Source organism: Lycium barbarum, chromosome 9 (assembly GCF_019175385.1).
Source record: "Lycium barbarum isolate Lr01 chromosome 9, ASM1917538v2, whole genome shotgun sequence".
NCBI lineage: Eukaryota > Viridiplantae > Streptophyta > Magnoliopsida > Solanales > Solanaceae > Lycium > Lycium barbarum.
Window position 1 is genome coordinate 4280265 of NC_083345.1, and position 26820 is coordinate 4307084.

The following is a 26820-nucleotide window of genomic DNA, read 5'->3' on the forward strand; positions in this document are numbered from 1 at the left end:
TTCAAATTATGTGTTTCGTCTTTTTCTCTCCTTTGTCTTCTTCTTGCTTCTCTTGTTATGCATTTTCATCCTTTTCTTCCCTTGTTTTTATATTATTTGTGAAGATTTGCGAAAGAATATTTTTGTAACATTGGAGGGGATTTTGCGAAAGAAGGGAAAAAATATATAATAAAAGAAAGGGAAAAAACTATCTGCTTTTTAAGAGAAATATTTTAGAACTTTGAACTAAATTACTTAACATCTTCATATTATTAAATAAAGTTTTTACAACAACATCTAAGGTAATGTATTTAAAACACATGACTAACATCTTATTAACTTGAGTTAATCTTCACGATTATTAATATTAATAATGTTAATGTGCGAAGTAAATGCAACAATTATTAAAAAACCAAAAAGGCAAGACTAGATTTCTTTTTATGTATGTGTATATATATTTAAAGTCATTTTGTGCTTAAAATAGGCTCAAAAAAATAATTAGACCCGTTTGACTTAGCTTATCTAAAGTAGCTTATAAACTGAAAACAGCTTATATGCCAAAAAAATAAGTTGGGGTAGCCCAACTTATTTTTTTTTAGCTTATAAGCTGCTTAAAATAAGCCCATCCAAACAGGCTCTTAACCTTCAAAGTGTGTACTTTTCATATATGCCTATCCCCTAATCTGCTCTGTCAATTCCCTTTCGGAAAAGGGCCAAATATACCCCTGTACTATTGAAAAAGGTTTAAATATACCCTTCGTTATACTTTGGGTCTAAATATACCGCTACTGTTATACTTTGAGATCAAATATACCCCTCCTCCGTTAAAATTGTCCAAAGTGGACACCAAATCTGACGTGGCACCACGTGGCATGCCACCTCACCGCCCAACTCATTTACCCCTCTCTTCCCCTTCTTCACCCACCGTTATCATCTCTTCTCCCTTCACAACCACCGCCACCATTAGTACCACCATCTCCACCTTCACTCCCTCTAAGAAAACTTAATCCTAATTGATTAAATAAGTTTTGTATCTGTCTCTGTACAAAACTTCTCCAACCTTCACTTCTCTGTAACAGTAATTCCCATTTTTTCAAAAACAAATGCCGAATTACAGAGTTATTAAATTGAATTGAGATTTTCACAAAATACAATTAATAGAAGAAATGGAAAACAAACTTGTTACGACGGACTCTCATGCTCTTCCATCACACTCTCATGCTCAGTACCAGATCCTTCAACATTCCATTCAAGGTGGGGTTCTTGTTTTTGCCTTTTCAATACTATATTTGGGGTTTACTGGAATTGTTTTGTTGGCTTAAAGTTGGAATATCAGTGGCCTGAGTTCGTTGGGGTTTTCTTTAATCAATTAGGATTAAGTTTTGTGTTAATACATTTACTTATGCTCCTTTTTCTTAGAGGGAGTGAAGGTGGAGATGGTGGTACTAATGGTGGTGGTGGTGGTTGTGAAGGGAGAAGAGATGGTAATGGTGGGTGAAGAAGGGGAAAGAGAGGGGTAAATGAATTAGGTGGTGACGTGGCATGCCACGTGGTGCCATGTCATCGAGTTGTTAGTGACATGTCAGATTTGGTGTCCACCTTGAACAATTTTAACGGAGGAAGGGTATATTTGATCTTAAAGTATAACAACAGAGGTATATTTAGACTCAAAGTATAACGAAGGGTATATATACTTGACCCTTTTTCAATAGTACAGGAGTATATTTGGCCCTTTTCCGATTCCCTTTTGTTGTGTTTTTTGTTGTAAAGTGGAGAACAAGCAAAATATTGATGAAAGTGACGTGAGTAGAGTGTGAAAATGGCCAAATTGTATATCAATGTGCAGGTGGATTTTAAAAACAATGAAAAATGTGAGTCTTGTGATCACGCGCTGTTGTTAGAGAAAGACCAGGAAGAATATTCTAGGCGGCAATTTTCATTGGCTCTTTTTCATTCCTTTGTTTTCCTTCTTTTTTATTTTTTGAATTTATTATTGTCAAAAAATATGAAGCAACAATATATGTTTAACATAAAGTATGAATAATTATGTATTGGAGCAGTTAAATAATTATGATAAATTTATAAATAGTCAAAAATAAAGTAATTAAGATTTACAAAAATTGAGGAATTAAAAGTGATGTTAACATGAATAAATAATTATTTTACGGTTATAACAAAAATGAAAAATAAAAAAAACAACTACACTTGTTGAAGACTGTCTCCGCCAAACTGATTTCAACATGTCTTACTACTCTCAATGTCAGGAAATGGGGTCTTGAGGGTTCTCTTCTCCAATCTCCCTTTTTAGTGACAATTGGTAGGAACAAAAATATTCAGAGTTTTGGGTGTGTTTTAAAAAGGGTGTGGTCATCAATGAAGTTGGTTGAGAAGCATGAGGGCTTAGGTTTTAATTACTAGAGTAAAAGCACTAGGGGCCTGTTTGGAAAGCCATCCAGGTAATTGGAATTGGATGTAATTGGGTGTAATTACACAGTTTGGCCTGTTTGTTTGACCACGTAATTACATAGTTAGGTGGGAATTCGGTGTAATTGAGAGGGTGTAATTACACTCTCCAATTCTCAAGGAGGGCTGAGAATTGAGTGTAATTACACCCTGTAAGTACAGAGTTACTTTTTAGTTTATTGGCTGAGAATTGAGTGTTATTTTATTTTAATTCTTTTCTTTTTAATTTTAATTTAATTTATATTATTTAATTTATTTTTTATTTTAATTTAATTTCTTTACTTTTCTAATTTATTTTTTTATTTCTATTAATTAATTAATTTTTTATTTTTACTTTATAATTATTTTTATTTTTTAAAAATATATTTTATTTTTATATTATTTATATTTCATTTCCTTTCTTTTCATTCCCAACCTTTACTTCTTGTCGTTCCATGTAATTGCTCGTATTTTATTTTATTTTATTCATTTAGCATAACCGTATTATTATTCTAATTTTTGAAACTACATCTCTTAATATTAGAAAGAATGAGTCATTAACAAACTTGACATATAATGAGTGACGTTATTAAAGTAGAATTTTGTTGTGAATGTGGCTATACACTTATATTTTCCCTTTCTTTTGAATTATAGGAGTATTTACTTATGTTACGTTGGACTTACTTATGTAATGGTGGAATTTGACATAAGAGTATTATGTTAAATTTTTTTCTTTTGGATTTTGAATTTAGGTTATATTTTCGACTTTAATATATTTGCTTTAGTACTATTGAATTGTTATTTCACATTACTTGTTGTTTATTTTTCACTTACAATTGATAGAATTTTCGTTAAACATTCGAATAATGTTGTGGCATTATATGTATAAATTTTTTTTTTATCAAACATCCAATCCCATGATGTTCTCACAAAAAGAGTATGCTTTTAAGTTTTATAATCAATTAAAATTAAAATATTATTAATTTGAAATTATATATCAACTATTTTTTACAATATTAGTTACAAATATATGATTATTAATTAATATATTTTCAAGAAACAATGTGTTATTAAATAGCTAATTTAATATCATTTATAAAGGCACATATCTTTTAAATATTAATTTTGATTTTTTTATAATTAAGTTTTATTTTTAAATCAAACTAACTATGTAATTACACTTGTGCAACCAGACAGCACGCTTGTCATTACACTGTAATTACATTATGATAAACAAACAAGTCATTGTAATTACAATACTGTGTAATTACAATACTGTGTAATTACTAGCTAGTAATTACACCAATTCCAATTACCAGGTGGCTTTCCAAATAGACAGTAGGTGATTTCTTTTCATATGTTTAAGTATTGGTGGACAAAGTATCTGATACACGTGTTAATGGGAGGTAGCAGGTACCCCGCGGAATTAGACAAGATGTGAGCAAGCTGGCTATGACATGATGATTATCAGAATAAAATGATACTCCCTTGTCTCAATTTACGACACACTTTACTTTTGAGGTCGTTTCAGAAATAACAACACCTTTTTATATTTAGAAACAATTTAACTTAAAAAAAAAAAATTAACTGTGATGAGATGATTTATATATAATTACATCGATATCTATAGCTTGTTTTAGATTTCAAAAGTCTCAAAATGGGATGGTGGGAGAAATATAAGACATTGAATAGAAGAATGAAATTAGTAAAAAGAAAATTGATCTGATGCATATTTACCTTGCAAAATATATGTAACACCACCGCACTTTTTTTGTGTGAAGAATTATTGTTTTTTGGTGTCTAGTAGATACCGTAACGAAATTATGAAAAATCGTAAATAAAAAAAGATACTTGGAACAAATAAGAACAAGGATCAATAATTTTTCTCAGTAAAGGCAATTAATATGTCGTTTTCTTTTAAATATCTCCACCAGCGCTTTTGCTTCATTAAACGACAATTTTTATTTTGTGTATCAATCAACACCAACGAGCGTAAACATTCGAGGTTAACGCAAAATCATAAATTGGACAAAAACATTCTATTAATCATCACATCAACACTTTATAAGCCACTATCCACAAACTTTGGTTTATCAATGTGCGAAATAAAAAAACCCTCACACAATTTTCCGCAATAGTTGTATATCTATGTATGTCTAATGACTGGTAAGGCCGAACCTTTTTATTGAGAATTCTAGTCATTAGGTCTGTGGAAGATACTATATCAAAATTCGAAAACGCGTAAATAAAAGATACTCTAAAAAAAAAAAAAAAAAAGATGCAAGAACAAAAATCAAGTCGCACCCCCGTGTAAAGGAATTAATGTCGATAAATCCTCACACTCAACTGACTTGAGATAGAAATATAGACGCCATCGTTGTTTGTTGCCTATGCTTTCAGAGTTTTTGTACCACCAATATTTTCTCGAAAGTCTTGACCTTTCTATTGTTAGAAGCAGTGGCGGAGTCACAATCAAAGAAGGAGTGTCAGTATGAACCCCTTTGACATAAAGACGTGAATGTCGTGCAATTTTTTTTTTTTTGGAATTCCCTTATATACTAGAATAATTTCGGCTCCACTACTGGTTACAAGGATCTTTGCTTCCTCTTGCGCTTGACATTGGGTGTCGAAAAATATGAACTATCCAAACATACTGAAGCTGTGGGAGTAGGCACATTCTTATCACGTACTATAACAGATTGTTGTCGTTTAGGATTATAGATGTGAAGTTGATAGTCATTTCCTTGAAAGACAACTTCGCCATTTTTGGTGCAACATAAAAACTTCATGACTTGTACAAATCTTTGAGAAATATTGGGCAAGGTGCGTATGTTCATTAACCATTTCCATCTTCCATCTTGTTCCATGATCCATACTTCCGATTCATTACTCTGTCCTTTGCCACCACATAAGCTTCTCAAAGTTCCCAATATAAAGATCCTGTTCTCACCTACAAAATTTGGCGTTTGAAACTTTTTCACTTCATTTGACTTGAAATCAAAATATATGATTGTACTATTAGTTGGACCTACATATGAGACGAATGTCTGATCACGCAAAGACCAAAATACGCAACCTTCAGTCCTAATCCGCGGATAGCATAAATAATATGTTTCTGCTGGAAAGGTAAGATTGTTTTCTGTGTCCAGGAATTGTTATTCAAAGAGTAGACAACATAAAACAACAAATTGTAATAGTCAGTCATTATTATTATTATTATTATTATAATAACCGTGTAGTCATCGAGTCTAGAATCATAGCACAACCCACAAGCAGTTGGAAGTACTATTACAGATGTCGCATTCGAATGAGGACATCTAAGAATTCAGTGTTCTCTCGTAGATGGATTCCACAGAATGAATTTTTTGTAGGCGCGAGGGTTCTTTAAAAGAACCAAGCCATCACACGAGCAGAAGACTTGAGCACGTTGGAATCCCTTTAGAGGAATTCGTTGATTTTCCATCACAATTAATTCGGAATTTTTCAGGCCTCTAACCTCGAATTGATCAGTCCTTTGTAAAAAAAATTCCTATCCCAATGCTTTGGATTGTTCGCTCTGAGATTTCTTGAATTCTGTGTTGGATATTATAACTCTCCATGGCTTAGAAACGGATTGAAAACGTAATAAAGATTTAACTGGAAGCCTACTAAGGATGCAAAAAAGGATATCACCTGGAAGAATGGATGTATCATCTTCAAAGGCAGATGGCCTACGCTTTTCTAATTTCTTCTTTGGCATTGTGTCTCATATGTGTTAATTAATTAAGTTCATACGAAGGGATGTTATGATATTTTAACGGGCAATTCTTTTGGGGTGGTCTTTAAATTTTGCCCCTCATATTTGAAATCTTTAAATTTTGCCCTTCGCTAAATCTCATGGGTTTCAGGTTCGAACCCCCACACAGTCAAAATTTTTTTAAAAAAATTGCAAGGCAGAGTTTAAATTTCGCTATGCCCCCATCGGCATACACTTGTGAAGGAATTAGCAAAGTTATGCCGGACCCGGCATACTTATGCCTTATGGGCAGACTTGGCATAAGTATGCCGGTTCCGGCATAACTTTGATAATTCCTTCACAAGTTTATGCCGGATCCAGCATAAAAGTTTGCCCATTAAAAGTATGCCCCCATCGGCATAAACTTGTTAAAGAATTACCAAACTTATGCCGATGGGGGCATACTTATGCCTTATGGGCAAACTTTTCCTTGAAGCATATATATGTATTTTTTTTTTAACTTTTCAAGGTAAACCTTTAGTAATGCCTTAACTAAAAGTGTGCCCATAAAACATAACTAAAAGTATGCCCCATAAGGCGTAAGTTTTCCTTAAGGCATAACTAAAAGTTTGCCTTATAAGGCAAAGTTTAAATTTTGTATGCTCCTCCAGAAGACTTTTAGTTAAACATAACTAAAAGTCTGCCGGAGGGGGCAGACTTTGCCTTGAGGGGCAGACTTTTAGTTATGCCGGATCCGGCATACACTCCCCCAGTCCTGCCTTGCGAAATTATTTTTTTATTTTATGCCTGAGCGAGGGTTCGAACCCAGAACTTCATGTATTCGCCCATCTTTCCAAGCAAAGGGCAAAATTTAAAGACCACAAATATGAAGGGCAAAATTTAAAGACCACAAATTTGAGGGGCAAAATTTAAAGACCACCCCAAACGAAGGGCAATCCGCGCAAAAAAATGTAACCCATGCTTCGTCATCCGTTCATTAAAAAAAAAGTGTGGGCTCCATACTAAACACCAACCAATATTTGAAAAAAAAAAGTGGAATCCACCATCTCCAAGAAGCATGGGTTTAGACCCATGCTTCGTTGTCCGTCCATATAAAAAAAAAGTGTGGCCACATACTAACCACCAATCAATATTTAAAAAAAAAAAGTGGAACCCACCATCTCCAAACTCACGGAAAAATAAAAAAAGTGGATTCCATATTAACAAAATCAAATAATATATAAAAAAAAGTGAATCCCATATTAAAAAAATAAACAATGTAAAAAAAAAAAGTGCATCCCATATTAAAAAATCAAACAATATTCATGTAATTTTCAAAGTATCTCATTAAATCAATAATGATGGATTTATCGCCACATGCGTATCAACTCATTAGTGGGAGAAAATGAATTTTAACTATATAGAAGCATGAGTTTAGACCCATGCTTCGTTGTCCGTCCATTAAAAAAAAAGTGCGGGCCCCATACTAAACACCAACCAATTTTTTTTAAAAAAGTGGAACCTACCATTTCCAAACTCACGGAAAAATAAAAAAAGTGGACCCCATATTAACAAAATTAAACAATATAAAAAAAAATGAATCCCATATTAAAAAAATAAACAATGTAAAAAAAAAAAGTGCATCCCATATTAAAAAATCAAAAAATATTCATGTAATTTCCAAAGTATCTCATTAAATCAATAATGATAGATTTATTGCCACATGCATATCAACTTATTAGTGGGAGCAAATGAAATTATTGTATAGCAAAAAACATGGACCCCATATTATTGCTTTTCTTCAAAGGTTAAGTAGCCAAACCATACAATTTTTTTTTTATATTAGCCTGAGATGTAATCTAGATATTGAACTGTTGTATTTGTTATTCCGCCATGTTATTTATTTGTTATGTTTACTAAGGAAGAAGTAACCAGTGCACTCAAGGGCCTGCCATCAGCTAAGTCACCGGGAATAGATGGATTCCCAGCAGAATTTTTTCAACATTATTGGGAGGTGATTAGTGAGGACATAACAGCGGCTGTACTTAGTTCTTCACCACTGGGAAATTACTCAAAAGTATCAACACAACAACAGTCACACTGGTCCCTAAAGTTGCAAATCCCACTTATGTAAATGAGTTTCGACCAATAGCATGCTGTACCACAATATATAAGCTCATTGCAAAGGTGTTGACTACCAGACTCAAACTAGTAGTTGATAGCATAGTAGGACCTTCTCAGTCTGCATTTATTGAGGGTAGGAGTATACTTGATAATGTGGTAGTTGCTCATGAAATTGTCAAAAGTTACTCCTATAAGAATGTATCACCCAGGTGCTTAATCAAGATAGACATCCGGAAAGCCTATGATTCTGTGGAGTGGAGCTTTTTGCAAATGGTCCTTCATGAGTTTGGCTTTCCTATCAAGATTGTCTCACTCATAATGGAATGTGTCACAATAGTCCAGTACTCCCTAATACTAAATGGTGGTCTTACTCCTCAGTTTCAAGCTAAGAAAGGATTGAGACAAGGTGACCTTATGTCACCGTACTTGTTTGTCTTGGCCATGGAATATCTCAACAAATCTTTTAAACGGCTCAAACACAATCCCAACTTTAATTACCACCCAGATGTGAAAGAATGCAAGTAGTACACATTTAGTTTGCTGATGATCTAATCTTATGCTGCAGGGCTGACCATGGGTCCATACAGTTGATGCTACAGGCCTTCACACATTTCTCTCAAGTGTCAGGCTTGCATGCTAACTTGGAGAAAAGCTCCATCTACTTAGCAGGGGTGTCCCAAATGTTCAAAGATCAGATCATCAATGACATGGAGTTTGTTGTAGGGGAGATACCATTTAGATACTTGGGAGTTCCTCTGTCTTCCAAGAAACTCAGCATTCAGCAGTGTATGCCCCTGGTGGAAAAAATGATAGCTAGAATTAAGTGGACCACAAAAATGCTCTCTTATAGTGGTAGACTACAATTCATCAAGAGTGTCCTCTTTGAAATGCAAACCTACTAGGCCCAAGTTTTCCTATTGCTTAAAAAGATTACTGAACTAGTTACAAGTGTCTGTAGAACATTTCTGTGGACTGGAGCTGCTGAGCTATGGAGGAAAGCACTTGTCGCTTGGGAAAGATTGTACCTGCCAAGGGGTGCTGGAGGATTAAATATAATCGATGTGTATCAATAGAACAAAGCAGCGATCTGTAAACTATTGTGGCAATTGCTGCTAGGAAAAAGACTTTGCGGGTGCAGTGGATTCATTCATTTTACATCAAAGCTCAAAGTATTGATGCAATGCTGCGGCCTAAACAGGCAAGTTGGATTGTGAGGAAAATAATTGATGCAAGAGATTGGTTTGACACGGATGACATACTTACAGAGTTAACTAAATTCTGTCAGAACGGCAAGTTCAACATCAAATTGGCTTACCAATCATTCCTTCCCCAATGCCCAAAGGTACAATGGAAAAGCATCACTATGGGAAATGGAATAATTCCTAGACAACAATTCATCACTTGGCTAGCCATTCAACACAGGCTGGCCACTGTAGACAGACTAGCCAAATGGGGTATTCAAGTAGCCAAACATTGTGTACTATGCGACTTAGGCACAAAGGAAACACTAGCCCATTTTTTCTTCGACTGCAGATACTGCAGCAACATATGGAGTGCACTGCTTAGATGGTTGGGTATTACTAGGCATTCTACTAGCTGGTATATAGAGATAGCATGGTTGAGCCAAAGAGTTAAGAGTGCACGACCTAAAGCTGAAATTCTTAGATTCCTATTCAATGCGACTATCTATCATGTTTGGTTGGAAAGAAATGCCAGGAGATTCCAAACTACTTAAAGGCCCAGTAGAGATAGATTGAAGGAAATAGTTGTCCAGTTACATGTTAAAGGCAATCAGCAAGGAAAATGAAAGCAAGTATTGGATAAGTTAAATAGTTATCCAGTCTAGAGGTAGTTGATGTATGCAGCCCCTTAGACTAGAAATGCTTTTATCAGAGTCATAAGGTCTAGTTCTAGAGTTTATATGAACTAGCGGATGTACAAAGCTCCACTTGGTTGAATAAAATTTCCATTTTCGACCAAAAAAAAAAAACTTATATTTTAAAATAATAGAATTTAATTGCTTTTTCATTTTTTTCCTTACTTTGATAAATGTGAAAAGAGATTAATGTCATAAAATAAAAAATAATATTAAATGGAGATCAAATAATTAATAAGGTAAATTAGTGAAATTATAATTATAATTGATGTTTCCTTAAAAAACCTTGCAAAAGACAACATGACAAGTAAAATGAGCTAAACCAAAAATATTTACCAAAAAATTAAAAAATAGTAGTTCTTCATTTAAATAGAAAATCAAATTTCTACTTTGTTTCATTTTAAACATGTAAAATTAATATAATAATTTGAATTAGAATTATCCAAATCAAAATTTGATAAAAAAATAAGGGCAAAGGGGCAAATATACCCCTCAACTATAGGATATGGAGCAAATATACCCTCCGTTAAAAAAAAGGAGAATTTATGCCCTCGCCGTTAATGAAAAGGGGCATATATACCCCTCAACTATAGGATATGGAGCAAATATACCCCTCGTTACAAAATTAGTGCAAATATACCCCTGTTGTTTTAAAATGGTGCAAATATACCCCTGTCGTTTTAAAATGGTGCAAATATACCCTTTTCACCGACGATTTTTTTTTTTTAAAATTAGGTTATTTTTTAATTAAAAATATCACGTGACTTTAAAAAAAAGTCTACCCATTTTTTTGTGTAGACATACTTTTCTAAGGCCACATAGTAATTTTTTCTTTTGATAGGCGGGGTCTGTTCGTTTTAAAAAAATATCTCTGTGACTTTAAAAAACATAAGTCTACCCATTTTTTTAAAAAAATAAGTCTACCCTTTTCACTGACGGATTTTAAAAAAAAATATTTAGGTTATTTTTTAATTAAAAAATATCACGTGACTTTAAAAAAAAAGTCTACCCATTTGTTTGTGTAGACATACTTTTCTAAGGCCACATAGTAATTTTTTTTATAGGTGGGGTTTGTTCGTTTAAAAAAAATATCTCCGTGACTTTAAAAAAAATAAGTCTACCCTTTTCACTGACAGATTTTTTTAAAAAAAATATTTAGGTTATTTTTTAATTAAAAAATATCACGTGACTTTAAAAAAAATCTACCCGCTTTTTTGCGTAGACATACTTTTCTAAGGCCACATAGTAATTTTTTTTATAGGTGGGGTCTGTTCATTTAAAAAAAATAACTCCGTGACTTAAAAAAATAAATCTACCCTTTTCACCGACGGATTTTTTTTTTTAAAAAAATTAGGTTATTTTTTAATTAAAAAATATCACGTGACTTTAAAAAAAATCTACCCGCTTTTTTGCGTAGACATACTTTTCTAAGGCCACATAGTAATTTTTTTTTATAGGTGGGGTCTGTTCATTTAAAAAAAATATCTCCGTGACTTAAAAAAAATAAATCTACCCTTTTCACCGACGGATTTTTTTTTAAAAAAAATTAGGTTATTTTTTAATTAAAAAATATCACCTGACTTTAAAAAAAAAGTCTACCCATTTTTTTGCGTAAACATACTTTTCTAAGGCCATATAGTAATTTTGTTTTTGATGGGTAAGGTCTGGTTCTTTTAAAAAAATGAGTAGACTTATTTTTTTTAAACGAACAGACTCCACCTATCAAAAGAAAAAATTACTATGTGGCCTTAGAAAAATATGTCTACACAAAAAAATGGGTAGACTTTTTTTTAAAGTCACGTGATATTTTTTAATTAAAAAATAACCTAATTTTAAAAAAAAAAAATCCGTCGGTGAAAAGGGTATATTTGCACCATTTTAAACGACAGGGGTATATTTGCACCATTTTAAAACGACAGGGGTATATTTGCACCAATTTTGTAACGAGGGGTGTATTTGCTCCATATCCTATAGTTGAGGGGTATATATGCCCCTTTTCATTAACGACGAGGGCATAAATCCTCCTTTTTTTTAACGGAGGGTATATTTGCTCCATATCCTATAGTTGAGGGGTATATTTGCCCCTTTGCCCAAAAAATAATAGGTATTGTTTAGGCCCAATCTACATATATTAACAATAGAATATTTTACACCTTTAAATTAATCGAATTAGAATTCAAAGTATCAACTGATGCTTAAATATTGCTATTGTTTTATCTCAAAGAGAGGAAAATAGTTTCCTTTTAAATAAATCTTCTCTTTTAAAAAGTATTAATAAATTTTTGCCAACTTTGTATTCATAGCAAACACTAATATAATAAAGTTTTGGATACGGAGCACAAACTATAATGTTATATTAATCATGTTTTGAACATAATATATATATATATATTACTTTACCACTATATAGAAGATCCGATTTATAAGCAAGATCGTCGTCCGTCCTTTGGTCCACTTTTTTATTTAAGGGCAAAAAAAAAGACATTTTATACTTTATATTACCAACTCTTTTAAAAAGTAGATAGAAATACTTTATTATAATTCTATTTTTCTACTATATAAAAGCATCAATTTACCTCTCAGTTGTGAAAATGGTCACTGTTAGATGTGTAATTGCTTTGGCTACTCAACAATCTTAGCCTTTGTGACAAATGGATGTCTATAATGCTTTTTTGTTTTGGGGGGTTGGGGGGGGGGGGGGGGGGGGGGGCTTATAGAAGAGGTGTACATGACCTTGCCACAAGGCTTTGCTAGCCAGGGGGAGTCTAAGGTTTACAAGCTACACAAATCCTTGTATGGCTTAAAACTGGCAAGCAGGCAATGAAATCTTAAGCTTACCTCATGTCATGCCCCGAACCATGGCCTTGGCGAAACACGACACTCAGTGCCTTACTGCATGTGACCGAGCGAACCACATGCCTTCCTGAATCATCACGAGGCATAACATGAGCGAAATATAACGTGAATGCATGATGAGCCTTTATAAAACGTAATAACTCATAATACTTAATAAAAAATACTTGTTTAAACATGAGTGCGGAAATAACATGAATGAGCCAAAAATGGCTATACGACTCTGAAAGTCTGACATAACATAACTGACTTGTCTAGTCTATGAAACCTCTATCATGAGTCTGACTGGAAAACATACTTACTGGGACAATGCCCCCAGCGTACCTTAGATGCATAACTAATCATAAAATAAAAAGTTGACTAAACCTCGAATGAGATGTGGCTCACTAATAAGCTGATACAAATGCTGTCCTACTGAGTAGAGGTGTCGTCCTGTAAATCAATACCTGCTCGTGAAATGCAGGCCCCCAGGCAATAGAAAGGGGACGTCAGCACATTGAATGTACTGGTATGTAAAGCAACTGAATGAAATAACATGGGACATGGGATAACATGATAAGAACTGAAACTGGACATGAACATGAGCATGAGCATGGATATATATATATATATATATATATATATATATATATATATATATATATATATATATATATATATAACATGAGTAAAACATGGTAAGTTGGGCGAGCATTTCATAAACCGACAATATAATATCACCACATGGGTACGTGGAGTCTGGTACCTCGCCGGACTAGCAGAGCCCCTATACTTTGCTAGGGTATAAGGTGGTAACGTGCCTGATGGATCCATTCAGTGTAAATTAAGGAATCGTCCTAACTGGGCGGAGCGATCCTTGTCCTACGGTGTCTACGTAGTTTCAGGCTATCTGAGCCTTATCGGTAACTTGTGCAACTCCCAAAAACATGAACATGATATAGTTGGCTAAGAAGCCCATGATTTTCGTGAATTAACTTGTAAACATGGTTTCATGAAATAACTTGTATTTAGCATGTATGTATCTTGTATCATGGCATGAGAGTAATTATGTAATATAAGTGCATGAAAACTTGTAAAACATATAGTATATTTCTTGAAAATATCATATCATATCATAACTTGCATGTAAGAATCCATGGAATGAGATATGTGGGTTTTCATGGATTATGGACTGATTCTCAATAATCATATGGAGTTATTAAGAACACGGTGATAGAATAATAGCAATTCATACATAATATAATCATGGACATGGACCTAGTGTTGTTATGAGCATGGTATAGAAACCCTAGTTTTCACAAAGATTCATACTTTATGGATTAACAGGCGTGGGGAAGAACAATGATGTTCCCACATATAGATAGTAACTCTACATACCTGGTAATGCTCCAACTTGTATTAAAAATCCAAACTTAAAAGAAGAATAGTCTTGAATTCCCTTTAATTGAGTTTTCTTGAAAACCCTAAGTTAAGGACAATAATTTCTTGTTTTAGATTACAAGGACAATTGTTAGAATTGACTTGGAAGGCTTGGAATACACTTACCTTAATGCCTTGAATGGTTTGGAGGAGAAGAACTTCGTCCTTAGGGCTTGAGAGACTTCTTTAGCGTTCTTTTCTTTAGAAAAAAAAATGGTTTAAAACGAAGTGGGAATGAATATAATGAAGTTGGGCTTTTAACAGGTCGTGTTCGGTGTGCGGCCGCGCAGCTGGAGGCCCACTTCGCACAGGTGATCGCGCAGCGAAGGCAGTAACACTGCCTCTGGTGCGCGATCGCGCACCTGAAGGGCACTTCGCGCAACACTTCGCGCAGACTGCGCAGCGTCCAGTAAAACGGTCATAACTTATAGCACACATCTATGTTTGAGCTCCATAATATATGGTTGGAAAGGTATTTCAAAGGCCTACAACTTTCATGTTTTGAGTTTTCTCAAATTCCTAACGAAAGTACCCGAAAACCTGTCACAAGTATAGACAGTCTCAGACTTAGACGAATTTAGAAAGCCATAAGAACTCCACTTTTTGGTTTAACTTCAAAACGACTGTTTATCACCCGAGTTCATCCCGAATGGATTCGTATAGCTACAGTATCACCTTTATACTAGATTCATACATTCACACCTATCTCGGATTTATGGGATGTTACACCTCAGCTCTCATCAGCTCTGGATATGCTCAAAGCAAACTGGACTATTCTCTATTTAGCAAAACAAATGATAGTGGAATGGTCATCATCTTAGTTTATGTAGATGACCTGCTGATTACAGGTAGCAGTATATCTTTAATCCAAGAGGCAAAGGATACACTGAATCATAACTTCAAGATGAAGGATCTAGGTACTTTGAGATATTTTTTGGGCATTGAATTTGCTAAATCAACAAAGGGAATTCTAATGAGCCAAAGAAAGTATGCTTTGGAGTTAACATTTGAATGTGGTCTAGGGGGAGCAAGGCCAGCATCCACTCTATTAGAACAAAATCAGAAGCTCACCAGTGCCGAGTATGATAGACTTACTGAGACACATGGTGATAAAGTGCTGGGGGACAAGACTGGATATCAGAGATTAGTTGGCAAACTTTTGTATCTGGCAGTTACAAGACCAGACATTTCATTTGTATTACAGTGTTTGAGCCAATTCATGCATGAACCAAAAGAATCACATTGGGAAGCAGCCCTCCATGTGGTTAGATACATCAAGGGACAACCAGGTCTTGGACTCCTCGTGAGCAGTAGAAACTCAAAGAGTGTTGTAGCTCATTGTGATACAGACTGGGCATCATGCTCAATGACAAGAAGATCTATAACAGGTTATTGTGTGAAGCTAGGTGACTCATTAATTTCATAGAAATCAAAAAAACAGTCCACAGTGTCTAAAAGTACAGCAAAGGCAGTATACAAGAGCATGGTAGACACTGTTGCAGAGTTAGAGTGGCTACATGGAATGTTACAAGAACTAGGGGTACATATTGATCAGCCTATGGATCTCTTCTGTGACAACAAGGCAGCACTACAAATAGCATCCAAACCAATGTACCATGAGAGAACAAAGCACATTGAGATTGATTTCCACTTTATCAGAGAAAAAAAATCCAAAAAGGGCTTATCAGAACAAGTCATGTCAACACCAGAGAACAATCAGTAGACATACTAACAAAGAGTCTTGGAAGGCAACAACATGACTACTTGGTAATGAAACTAGGAACGTTGAATGTGTTCATGGACTCAACTTGAGGGGGAGTGTAGAAATGTATCATGCAGTACAAGTTGAGTGTGTAGTACAATTTGTGCTTTAGACAGCCGTACATAGTTTGTTACTAGTTTAAGTGAGTTGTACATTCATTAATAATGATTAGTTGTAACTACTTAGTGATTATGAGTTAAAAGTGGTATGATATATAAGGACCATTTTGTACAGCAGCACAGTTCAGTTTTGATAATGGAATGAAAATATCTTCTTTCACTCATGCTCTCAATTCTCATACACAATTATACTTCTTCCATTGATCTAGCCTTAGCCTTTTAATAAGTATATTGTATCCTTTTGTTACTTTATGCAATGTTTGCCTTAATTGTTAAATTTAATTGTATTATCATTTTGGTGTGAACATGTCGTTACTTTATTTCTTTTCTCATTTTACCCTTACTTATTATGTTTGTTTTGGCTCTCGAAATTCGAACACCGTCATATAAATTGGGACAGAAAAAATATTAAGTAGGGAGTACAATTTCAAATATTGGAAAAAAAAAAACGGTTTCGTCAACATCTCTTTAAATTAGCACAAAGTATCAGTTTCTCATTCATGCTGGATAATATCCTCTGATAGAGAATAAAATAATTTCACGAAATTTTTTCCTTTTTGAGAAAGTGACAAAAGGAAAAAAAAATTACAAATTCTATTGAATTTTTGGTGGTGGACATGTTTGATTCTTGTAGACGCATATACACATAGGTTCCCCTGGAGTTTTCTCCACACATTCTGTAGTAATATAACGCTTTCCAAATTTTTTCTGACATTGGAAGGAACAAAATGGTATGGTTTCCTCACTACAGGGAAGACCTGGATCAATTTCTGATTCACATACTGTCCAAGCATCTGCTGAGAGAACCTGAGTCATCACGAACATAACTGCAAAATAAATCATTATACATAGATATACATAATGAATGTTAAGAAAATAGTGCTATTCTTATAATTATTCATATGCAAATTAAGAGAGTGGTGCTAGAATTCATTTTAATGACATCATGTTTTGACGGATTGGCTAGTTTACATGTCCTATTTTTAAAGTGGTACAAATACACTTCTTGAAAATTACCCTTTCGAACGATATTAAACTCAACATATTAAACGATCATCTTAGCGTTGTAATAACTTACAAAGTTTTAGACCATGATTTAAAAAGATTCATAAGTTAAAAGAAAAACAAAAAGAGGGTCATATACTAAACAACTGTCGCAAAAACGGACAATAGACAAAAAGTTCACCAATAATTCATATTCATAAGTGCGTTCTAAGGAGAAAACATCCAGATTACGATTTGTATATTTTTGCTATTAAATAACAGAATGTATCGGGATTTACCTATTATTTCTTTTTTTCCCTCTTTTTTTATACCTAATGTGTTTGGGCATAACTCTGTCCATCGTAGCTTAAACAATTTTTTTTATTTTTTGCAAACTAGCTTAAACAAATAAAAAAAAAATCACATAACGTCTTTTTTTTTTTCCTTTGATGGAAATGGACCCTACTTTCTATACTTTGTTTGATCGCAAAGCAGAAGTGAAGTTTCAGAACACATAATCGTTTATTTATATACCCTACTACAAAGTAGTTCGAAAACAGAAGTTCAGAATACATAATAGTTTATTTATAAAATTAATTTCAGCTATTAAAAGTGATTTATGACAACTTACTTTTAATCAACTAACACAAACAAAATCCAAATATTTATTTAAATTAGAGAAAAAATAAAAAGATAGATTTCCCATCCGTGTAATATAATCTAATTATAGAAATCTTCGCAGCAAGTATGTAGGTTCTAATAAATATTTGGCGGTGCACATGCAGGTTTGTCAAATTTGTAGAAGCGCACACAAAATTTTCTCCAAACACAAAACGGCAAAGTGAGTCATTACGAAAATGGCTACGAAGTGAAGCACCAAAAGAGTTAATTTTTTTTCCATCAAATTAATCACAACAAGTAGGGTGTTCATGGTTCGGTTGAGTCAATTATTCACTAAATGATGACCAAATCAACGTAGTCGATTTTTTAAATGTTAGAATCAAATCAAATCAATTAATTCGATTTTTCATTGCTTCAATTTTTGTTGGTTGTGTCAGGTTTTTCGGTTTTTTCGATCTTTTGTCGGTTTTTATTAAATATATGACAATATACGTCCAAGCGCATATTAAATTGACTATTTTCTAGCATAACACTACCAAATCAATTACTCCTATTTGATAAAAGAAAGAAATATAAACCTAACCAAGTTATATATGTATTTTCTCCAAAAATTTGTATGCATCATCTAAGAATTTATCCATTTTCAAGGAACATAAAAAAAAGAGTTCTTACAATGAATTAGTTTTTGTGCAATAAACTAAAGATCTAGTTATGATATACTAAGATATCTTGATGAATAATTAATGGGCTCCAAAACAAGTTATTTTGAACAAGAAATAGATTCTTAGAATTATCAAAAATAAGATAACAAATCAAACAAGAAAGTAAATACAAAAATTGGATTACTATAAAGGCAAGAACATTTAGATTATGAATCAAGAGTGCAAAAGATTAATATCGTAAAATTTCAAACATTTTCTATATATATATATATATGGTTTGATTCGGTTATATCGGTTATTTTTTACTTAAAATCAAATCAGATTTTGTGGTTTATAAAATGAAAAAAAATCAAAATCAAAATCAAACCAAACCAAAAAGTGTCAATTTGTTCTTCGGTTTGATTCAATTTTCTGTTCGGTTTAATTTTTCGGTTTGACGTGAACACCCCTAACAACAAGAAGAAAAAAAATGAAAGAGAAAAGCATGACCCAAAAATAAAAATAAAAAGTACAGTCAACTAGAAAAAATAATAGCAATTGGAGATGCATACATACCAAAAATGTAAGCAATGAGGAAAATGGAACAACGATGAGATAAACCAAAGTTTTCCATTGAAAAAGAATTAGTGAATAAAGTAGTCAATTCACCCATATTTTAGAGTAGAGTTTAGGAGATTGCAGTAATATTGAGAATTTATGGTAGGAATATCTTGATGAAAATCAAACTTACATCATGTCATTATTTTTAGATATAAAACTAGGATTTACCTCCAAAATTAATTAGTAATTAATATGAAGAATATTTGAAAGCAATAAGTTAAAGAGATTTTAACACTTACATGTATACATGACATATACAACCTACCTAGTTTGGAAGGACATAAAAGGAACCTAAGAAGTTCTTTTAATTGATAAAAAAATATTTTTTCCCTTTTTGAGATTTTTTTCTAAATTAAAAGGGATTCTGATAGTAAGAAATGTTTTGAATGTTCTTAGAGCCCGTTTGGATTGGCTTATAAGTTAGCTTATAAGTTGTTTTCAGCTTTTTTGAGTGTTTGACTGGCCAGCTTAAAGTCATTTTATGCTTAAAATAAGCTCAAAAAAATAATTGGACCCATTTGACTTAGTTTATCTAAAGCAGCTTATAAGCTGAAAACAACTTATAAGCCAAAAAAAATAAGTTGGACTACCCCAACTTATTTTTTTCAGCTTATAAGCTGCAAACAGCTTTAAGCTGTAAGCCAATCCAAACGGGCTCTTAATAAGGGTGAGCTTGAAAATGAATGTTTTTAGATTTTTCATCATTCTTTTTCTTTTTTGCCCTCTCTCTCTCTTCTTCTTTTTTTAAAAAAAAAGACTGAATGAACCTAAATAGAACAACCAAGACTTAGTAGGCATTTTTTGTCACGACCCGATTAGGGCCGCGACGGGTACCCGGGGCTAACCACAGAGCACCGCTCGTTTCCTCACTTGTCATAACCATTTTACATTTCTTTATCATTCATAACCTCATAATCATAAGACAACCATTTTTCATTTGACAACACAAATGATTTTATATGCATGTGCCCATTAGGCCATCAAAACAACATATACAAATATAATATAGTAATCTTGTGAGACCATCTAACCCGCACTGCGTGTCTACGAGCCTCTACTGACATATTATACATATAGACGGAACAGGACTCCGTCGTGCGCGAAATACATAAAGGAACCAAAAGAATAAACATAAGCACCTCCGAACAATGGAGTGTTCTCAATCAGCTGACAGCTACTAAGAATCTGGATCAAGCTCACCTCCCTGTTTACCTGTGGGCATGAACACAGCGTCCGAAGAAAACGGACGTCAGTACGAATATTGTACTGAGTATGAGAGGCATAAACAATAACAATATATCAATGAAATATAAAGGCATCAATGAGATAAGGAGGCCTCAAGAAAGAGCAATCTGTACTGGCTATCAAGTATAACTGAAATAATGCATGCTGACTTACTTATAATCATTATCATGTCATGTATCTATACATATATAAGCTGCCCGTCCATATAGGTACGGTGTGGTAATGTATAAGCTGCCCGTCCATGTAGGAGCGGTGTGATAATCATAGCCTGCGTCCAGGCCTCCCGCGTCCGGGGTATAAGCTGCCCACTATAGTGGTGTGCACATCTACGTGCCTGCCCGGCCGACTATAGCGCGACGCGGTGTGAGAAAATACATACATATATATATATATAAAGCATGCACAAGATCCCAATCAAAAGTCATAACTATATCGGAGCGACGTAAGGTCGGTGGCTTCCGACGTCATTATGGAACATTCATTGACATCCTGCCTCACCTTGAAGGAATTAGCATATAAGGTGAGTGTAAGCAATAAATAACATCATAGGATCATCACAACATGAGTATTGGGATTTCTATACTTTACTCATTACCTTGTGTGGCTAATTATGGACATAGACTCATATTTTTCGGAATTTATGGAAACTCATGGATAAAAGAGAGTCAAGCTATAAGATTCATGCCATAGAAAGAAAGGACTAGCCTCACATACCTTGAACTCTATCTAATGTCCAACGTCTACTTCTCGAGCTCGCAGGTCTAAAATTAAGACAACATATGCCACAGTTAGATTATCCACATCACTTACTAACCAATCCAAGCACGAATGAAACTTAACAAAATTCGGGCAGCATTTCCCCTGTAAACTTAACAATCCTCGAAATTCCAACTTAGCCAAACATCCATAAAATACTAGCAACAACAATACCAACAATTTCATATCAAACTAGAATTAAATCCATCCTTAAATTAATTCAAAACAGCCCAATATACGCTTTCTATACAATGTCTTCATACACTTTATTCTCCCAAATTCAAGAACAGCAACTTATCAACAACATCTACAACAATATCAACAATTATTATACATCATAACTCAGCTAATTCCATCCATTTAATCCACCTAAAACAACCCCTTAATCCATAAATCTCAACAAAACAACAAACGAGTTTATAACGCTATTTTCTCAATTTAAATCTGTTAAAACTCTAAATAAACTTATTAACAATGAAAAAGGGACCCTAATCTTACCTTACTTGATGAACTTATAAATTACTTGAGCTTGCCAAAACAATTTTTGCTCCTCTTCACCTTCTATATTTTGTTTTTGAGCAAGAACTGAACACTTCTTAAAATTCCAAAAAGAAAACGTTGTTGAATTGAGGAAACAAGGTGAGAACCCTTTCTTTTGTTTGCTGGTACGTTTTTTTTCCTTCAATGTAATATATGTATACAGCAACAATGTTGAAGCAAGTCGTTCTGCTCATTTCCATTAATTGTCTCAATATTTAATTGATTAAAATCCACCTCTTAAGCCTAATTATCATGAAAATTAAAGATCCACGTGCTACTCCTTGGACCAAATATTGGTCTTTATCTAATAATATTTATTAAGTGAGCCAGATGACCTACATGTCCCTTCATCACTTTAAAGAAATTACACATACAGATGCCACCTCTTATATTAGAATGATTAGTCATTATTGGACTTTCTACAAGGCCCCACGTGGGAGGGGGCTGCTAAGAGTAAGTAGCAGTGCACTTCTTTGCTTTATTTAATTTCCAAAACAAGATTGCTAAGTTTGTAAACTTTTTCATGGAAAATCGTTACTGCCCCTATATTTTATTTGAATTGTTTCTCACTAAAATGATCTCTATATAAATCCTTTTATAATAGGTTTTGGGGTCCACTTAGCTCATAATGACAATGATCACACTATACCAAAATATGTCACCCATTATATAAATTTACATAGTCATATGCTGACTTCCACGTAGAATGGTTGGCACATAGCATTATCAATATTTTTGCAACTTTTATCACATTGTGTACGTAAATAATAAGATAAGGGAGGCTATGTACTTTCCCGTTAAGTGGACCGTGGGGTCCATGTGCCTTTAAACCATTTCAACTAGCCATTTACTACATAAACAAAGATGCCACCTCCTCATTCCTAGAACATAGTCACTACACTTTCATCTTCCATGTTTCACGTGGAAATGCCATATGTGAACACTCACCTCCTATTGACCAGCTATATTCCTTTTGTCTCACACGTAATTAAACTTATCTAATTAGTTAATTCCTGATCACCAATAAAATCCCCACTTAATAATCTGATCATAGTTAATCAATCCCTAATCTTCACTAATGTTTCTACACTAATTGTAATTAATATGCAAACCGTGCACTATTAAAATCGGAAATAAAAAAAAAATCTTGTCTCATATCTCAAAAATAATCTTGTCCTTGAACTTATGTCGATTAGTTTACGGATAACCCAACATACAAAAATACGGGATATAACATTTTTGAAGATGAAGTTGTGTTTGGTTATACTTTTTGCAAAAACAATTTGATTGTTTGAATGTACTTTTTCTAAAAAACATGAAATGTGATTTATACTTCGCCTCTCTTTTTAATTATTCTTTTTTTTTCTTTCTGAAATTGAGTCAGAAAATAAAAATATTCAAGTTACTTATAAATTATGAACTAATGGACTAGCCCTTTTATTAATTATTGGAACACTAACACTTATTAAAAAGATCTCATAATGAATAGTCACTAATGTCATAAATTGGATCTCATATATTTTTCTTAGTACAAAACGGTTGTTTCACTAATTCAAATGTCATGATTAATTGGATCTCTCCAAAATTATTTGCTTAATGTTTGCTTATGTATGATCGCAGCACTTCGTTTTTTTTCCAGTAATTATGTTACCTCTTATTCTCTTTAGTTTTTTCTGTTGCTAGCCAATTCATGGTTCCTAATTGTATTTACCAAATCTGTCAACTTGCTTTTATGTTTTCAAAGGGGGCTGGAGCCATTCTTTGCCAAGAAAGAACTGGTTAAACCCCCTTTTTTGCCTATTATTACTTGTGGGTCGTTAACACTGGTTGTTCCAGAATAATGCACAAAATTTTAAAATTATCAGATTGCGGTTAAAAAATGGTAAAAAAAAAAAAAAAAGACAGTTAATTATAAAGTGGTGTAGACAATAGAACCTTATCACAAAATGGAAACCAGCAACAGTAACATAAATTAATATTAAATGACAGTTCTACCGTGCTTGTTGATGTCAATGAAACACAACCTCACCTAACCATCAGAGGCGAATCCAGAATTTAGATTATGTGAGTTCAATATAAAGAATTTTAGTATTGAACTCATTATATTTTAAAAGTTATGTGTTCATATATGCAATTTTAATAATTTTTTACATATAAATTTATACTCCGTGTCGAATCGAACCCCCACTTAATAGGCTAGATCCGCCCCTGCTAACCACACTAACAGGCCCCGCGATGTAACTATCTCAAGATATTTCGATGTTTAAGAAAAACCAACCATTAAATAAAGCAAAGGATAACAATAATCTGAATCTAATATTAGGTAACAGTTCTCCAATCTCTATTGATGTAAATGAACAACAAATTCAAGCTTCAATGAAGCGCAAGGAAAGGCACTTCTGCGTAACTATCTCAAGATACGTTTTGGCATGTTGATTCTGATGAAGGGAAAAGCAATATGTAGTATACTAGACAACCAAATGGAGGGGATCAATTTCTCCATGGACTACTTAGCAACAAATAAACTGAAAGAAGAGAATGTTTTTAGTTCATTAGTCAATTTGCATAAGAGTCAAGTGCTCGTTCTAAAAATAAAAAAAAATAAAAATAAAAAAAAACTCAATCTCATGGCAACATATTCTCTCCACCTTCCTTTTGTGCCCACGGGACTTAGCCAGAAAGCAAAGAAAGTTATTCCGTTCCCTCTTTGCCCATTCCTTTTCTCCCTTCATATCCTTCTCCACTCATTGATCATCATGAGGGGTCAGCAAAAATGCAAAATATACTGAGATTATCAGTGGCAAACGGGCGGTTCGAAAAGGGGTTAAACAAAAACAGATAAAATATCCAACCGGCCCATATTTAACATGGATAAAAAAGGGGTTAGCTGATGGATAATATGGATCCATGGTTTCAGGAATGTTCAGGTGAGAACACGGTAAAAGTCATAAGCTAAAATAAGCTTAGACTTCCAAAAGTAGCAAATATCTAACATTAATCAAGCACATCCTAGCCTAAAATCAAACTCAAATCCATATAGAAAACGATTTTCGATAGAACAAAACACAGTACAGTGACTCAAATCTTCATATCACAACATATAAAACACTAAAATGAAACGAAAAACGCATCAACAGCTACAATCCTGTAAAGCTGATATGGAAAACCACAAATCACACAAATATCAACCGCGCAATGTAAAAGTAGCAACTATCTAACATTAATCAAGCACATCCTAGCCTAAAATCAAAATCAAATCCATACAAAAAACGATTTTCGATAGAACAAAACACAGTACAGTGACTCAAATCTTCATATCACAGCATAAAAAACCCTAAAATGAAACAAAAACGCATCAACAGCTACAAACCTATTAATCTGACAGGGAAAACCAAAAATCACACAAATATCAACCGCGCAACGTAAATATAACAAATATCTAACATTAATCAAGCACATCCTAGCTTAAAATCAAACTCAAATCCAAACAAAATATTTCATATCTGGCCAAGACAGCAAGAGTGAGCCGGGTTTTATAACAACTGGACTTTGGAAGTAAAAGGGAAATACAACTGGATAAGTTTCTTTATTGGGGTCAATATGCTCTTAAAACTGGTTGCAATGTTTAACCTCTTTGAATCTCTGAAGAAATATGTAAACATAGCTCTTAACACTGGTTGCATATTTCTTCAGAGATTCAAAGAAGTTAAATATAGCAATCAGTGTTAAGAGCATCATGACCAGGGGCGGAGCTATAATATTAAAGGGGGGTTCGGGCGAACCCATTAGCTTTTGCATAGATCGTATATTATTACTATAGAAAAACAGTAAAGGTAGATATTATTTACTTACGAACCCACATACACAAGTGGTAAGGCAGAGGCTAGAGATGCTTTCTTTCTAGATATGTGGGTTCGAAACCCCATGTATAAATTGAACTCGTACAATTCTTTTCCTTTGGGGTTAACAAAACCCTTTTTGCTATCATACAGAATTTCTTTTAACGCTTTATATTTTAAAAACAATATATAAAATTGACAAATCAATAAGCAAAAAGCAAACCAAATTCTCCCGATACTTGCTGCTACCATTCTTTTTCATCGTTTTCTTTCACAACGCCAAAGCCAAAATTAGATTTTTAAAATATATTAAATACGTATACTTGTTCGTTAGTTTGATAGTTGTTATCAGGGTGGCTCAAGGGTGAAGTTAGTAAAACCTTTGCTTTAGCCCCTCAAATTTTTGAGGCCCCAAAATTTTTACGGATGAATTTTATGATTTTATTTTTCCTTAGACAAGATTGAAGATTGTAAAAAGAAGTACAAAATTTATATAATAAAAGAAGGGAAAAAACTATCTACTTTTTAAGAGAAACATTTTAGGACTTTGAACTAAATTACTCAAAATCTTCATATTATTAAATAAAGTTTTTATAACAACATCTAAGGTAATGTATTTAAAACACATGACTAACATCTTATTAACTTGAATTAATCCTCACTATTATAAATATTAATAATAATGTTACTATGTGAAGTAAATTTAACAATTATTAAAAAATTAAAAAAGGCAAGACTAGATTTTTTTATGTATGTGTATGTATTTAAGGTCTTTGATTAAAATTTAGCTTTACCCATTAATTTTATTGAGACGCGCTTGGTTGTTATACATTAGCTTAAGATCATTGTCCTGTCTTAAAATTCCGAACCCCCAGACCTCAAATTCTGGCTCCGCTTCTGGAGGAATCATAGAGGTGTTAATGCAATATGAAACTCTAACACAAGTTTTAGAATACTAGACCAGCTCAGAATCAAGATAACAGTAAGGTTCCTTTGTCTTTCTGTGAAGTGAATATCCAAATCAGATCACAGTGACAACTACACAGCAAAGTATAAAACACCAATAGTAAGTAAATGGTCTATGCGCAGCACACTTTATATACTACTAGGAAGGAGGATAAACAAAAATAAAAGCAACAATTAGTCCATTTATTTTCTTTATATTTTTTATTTCTATTATTTTAATTTATTTTTTTATTTTTACTTTTAAAATATATTTTTATTTTTACATTATTTATCTTTCATTTCCTTTTTTTTTATTGCCCAACCTTTACTTCTTGTAAG

At 33.3% G+C, this 26820-nt stretch overlaps 3 protein-coding genes and 1 long non-coding RNA gene across 4 annotated transcripts; 2 read left to right on the top strand and 2 right to left on the bottom strand.

The window, feature by feature from the left end:
- Positions 1–8045: 8045 nt before the first annotated feature.
- Positions 8046–9995, top strand: LOC132611538 (uncharacterized). The gene is made up of 5 exons (XM_060325961.1): positions 8046–8213; positions 8324–8682; positions 8826–9057; positions 9163–9281; positions 9377–9995. The coding sequence occupies exons 1-5, from the start codon at positions 8046–8048 to the stop codon at positions 9993–9995; spliced, it is 1497 nt and encodes a 498-aa protein (XP_060181944.1).
- Positions 9996–15123: 5128 nt separating this feature from the next.
- Positions 15124–15834, top strand: LOC132611540 (uncharacterized mitochondrial protein AtMg00810-like). The gene has a single exon (XM_060325962.1). The coding sequence runs from the start codon at positions 15124–15126 to the stop codon at positions 15832–15834; it is 711 nt and encodes a 236-aa protein (XP_060181945.1).
- A 907-nt stretch (positions 15835–16741) lies between these two features.
- On the bottom strand, positions 16742–19218 carry LOC132611204 (uncharacterized). The gene is made up of 2 exons (XM_060325610.1): positions 19112–19218; positions 16742–17116 (listed from the first exon to the last, which is right to left on the bottom strand). Exons 1-2 carry the CDS (start codon positions 19206–19208, stop codon positions 16884–16886), a joined length of 330 nt encoding a protein of 109 aa, XP_060181593.1. The 5' UTR covers positions 19209–19218; the 3' UTR covers positions 16742–16883.
- Positions 19219–20097: 879 nt separating this feature from the next.
- LOC132610313 (uncharacterized) lies at positions 20098–21988 on the bottom strand. The gene is made up of 3 exons (XR_009571110.1): positions 21656–21988; positions 21116–21162; positions 20098–20368 (listed from the first exon to the last, which is right to left on the bottom strand). It is a non-coding gene; the product is annotated as an uncharacterized LOC132610313 (long non-coding RNA).
- Between the last annotated feature and the right edge of the window lie 4832 nt (positions 21989–26820).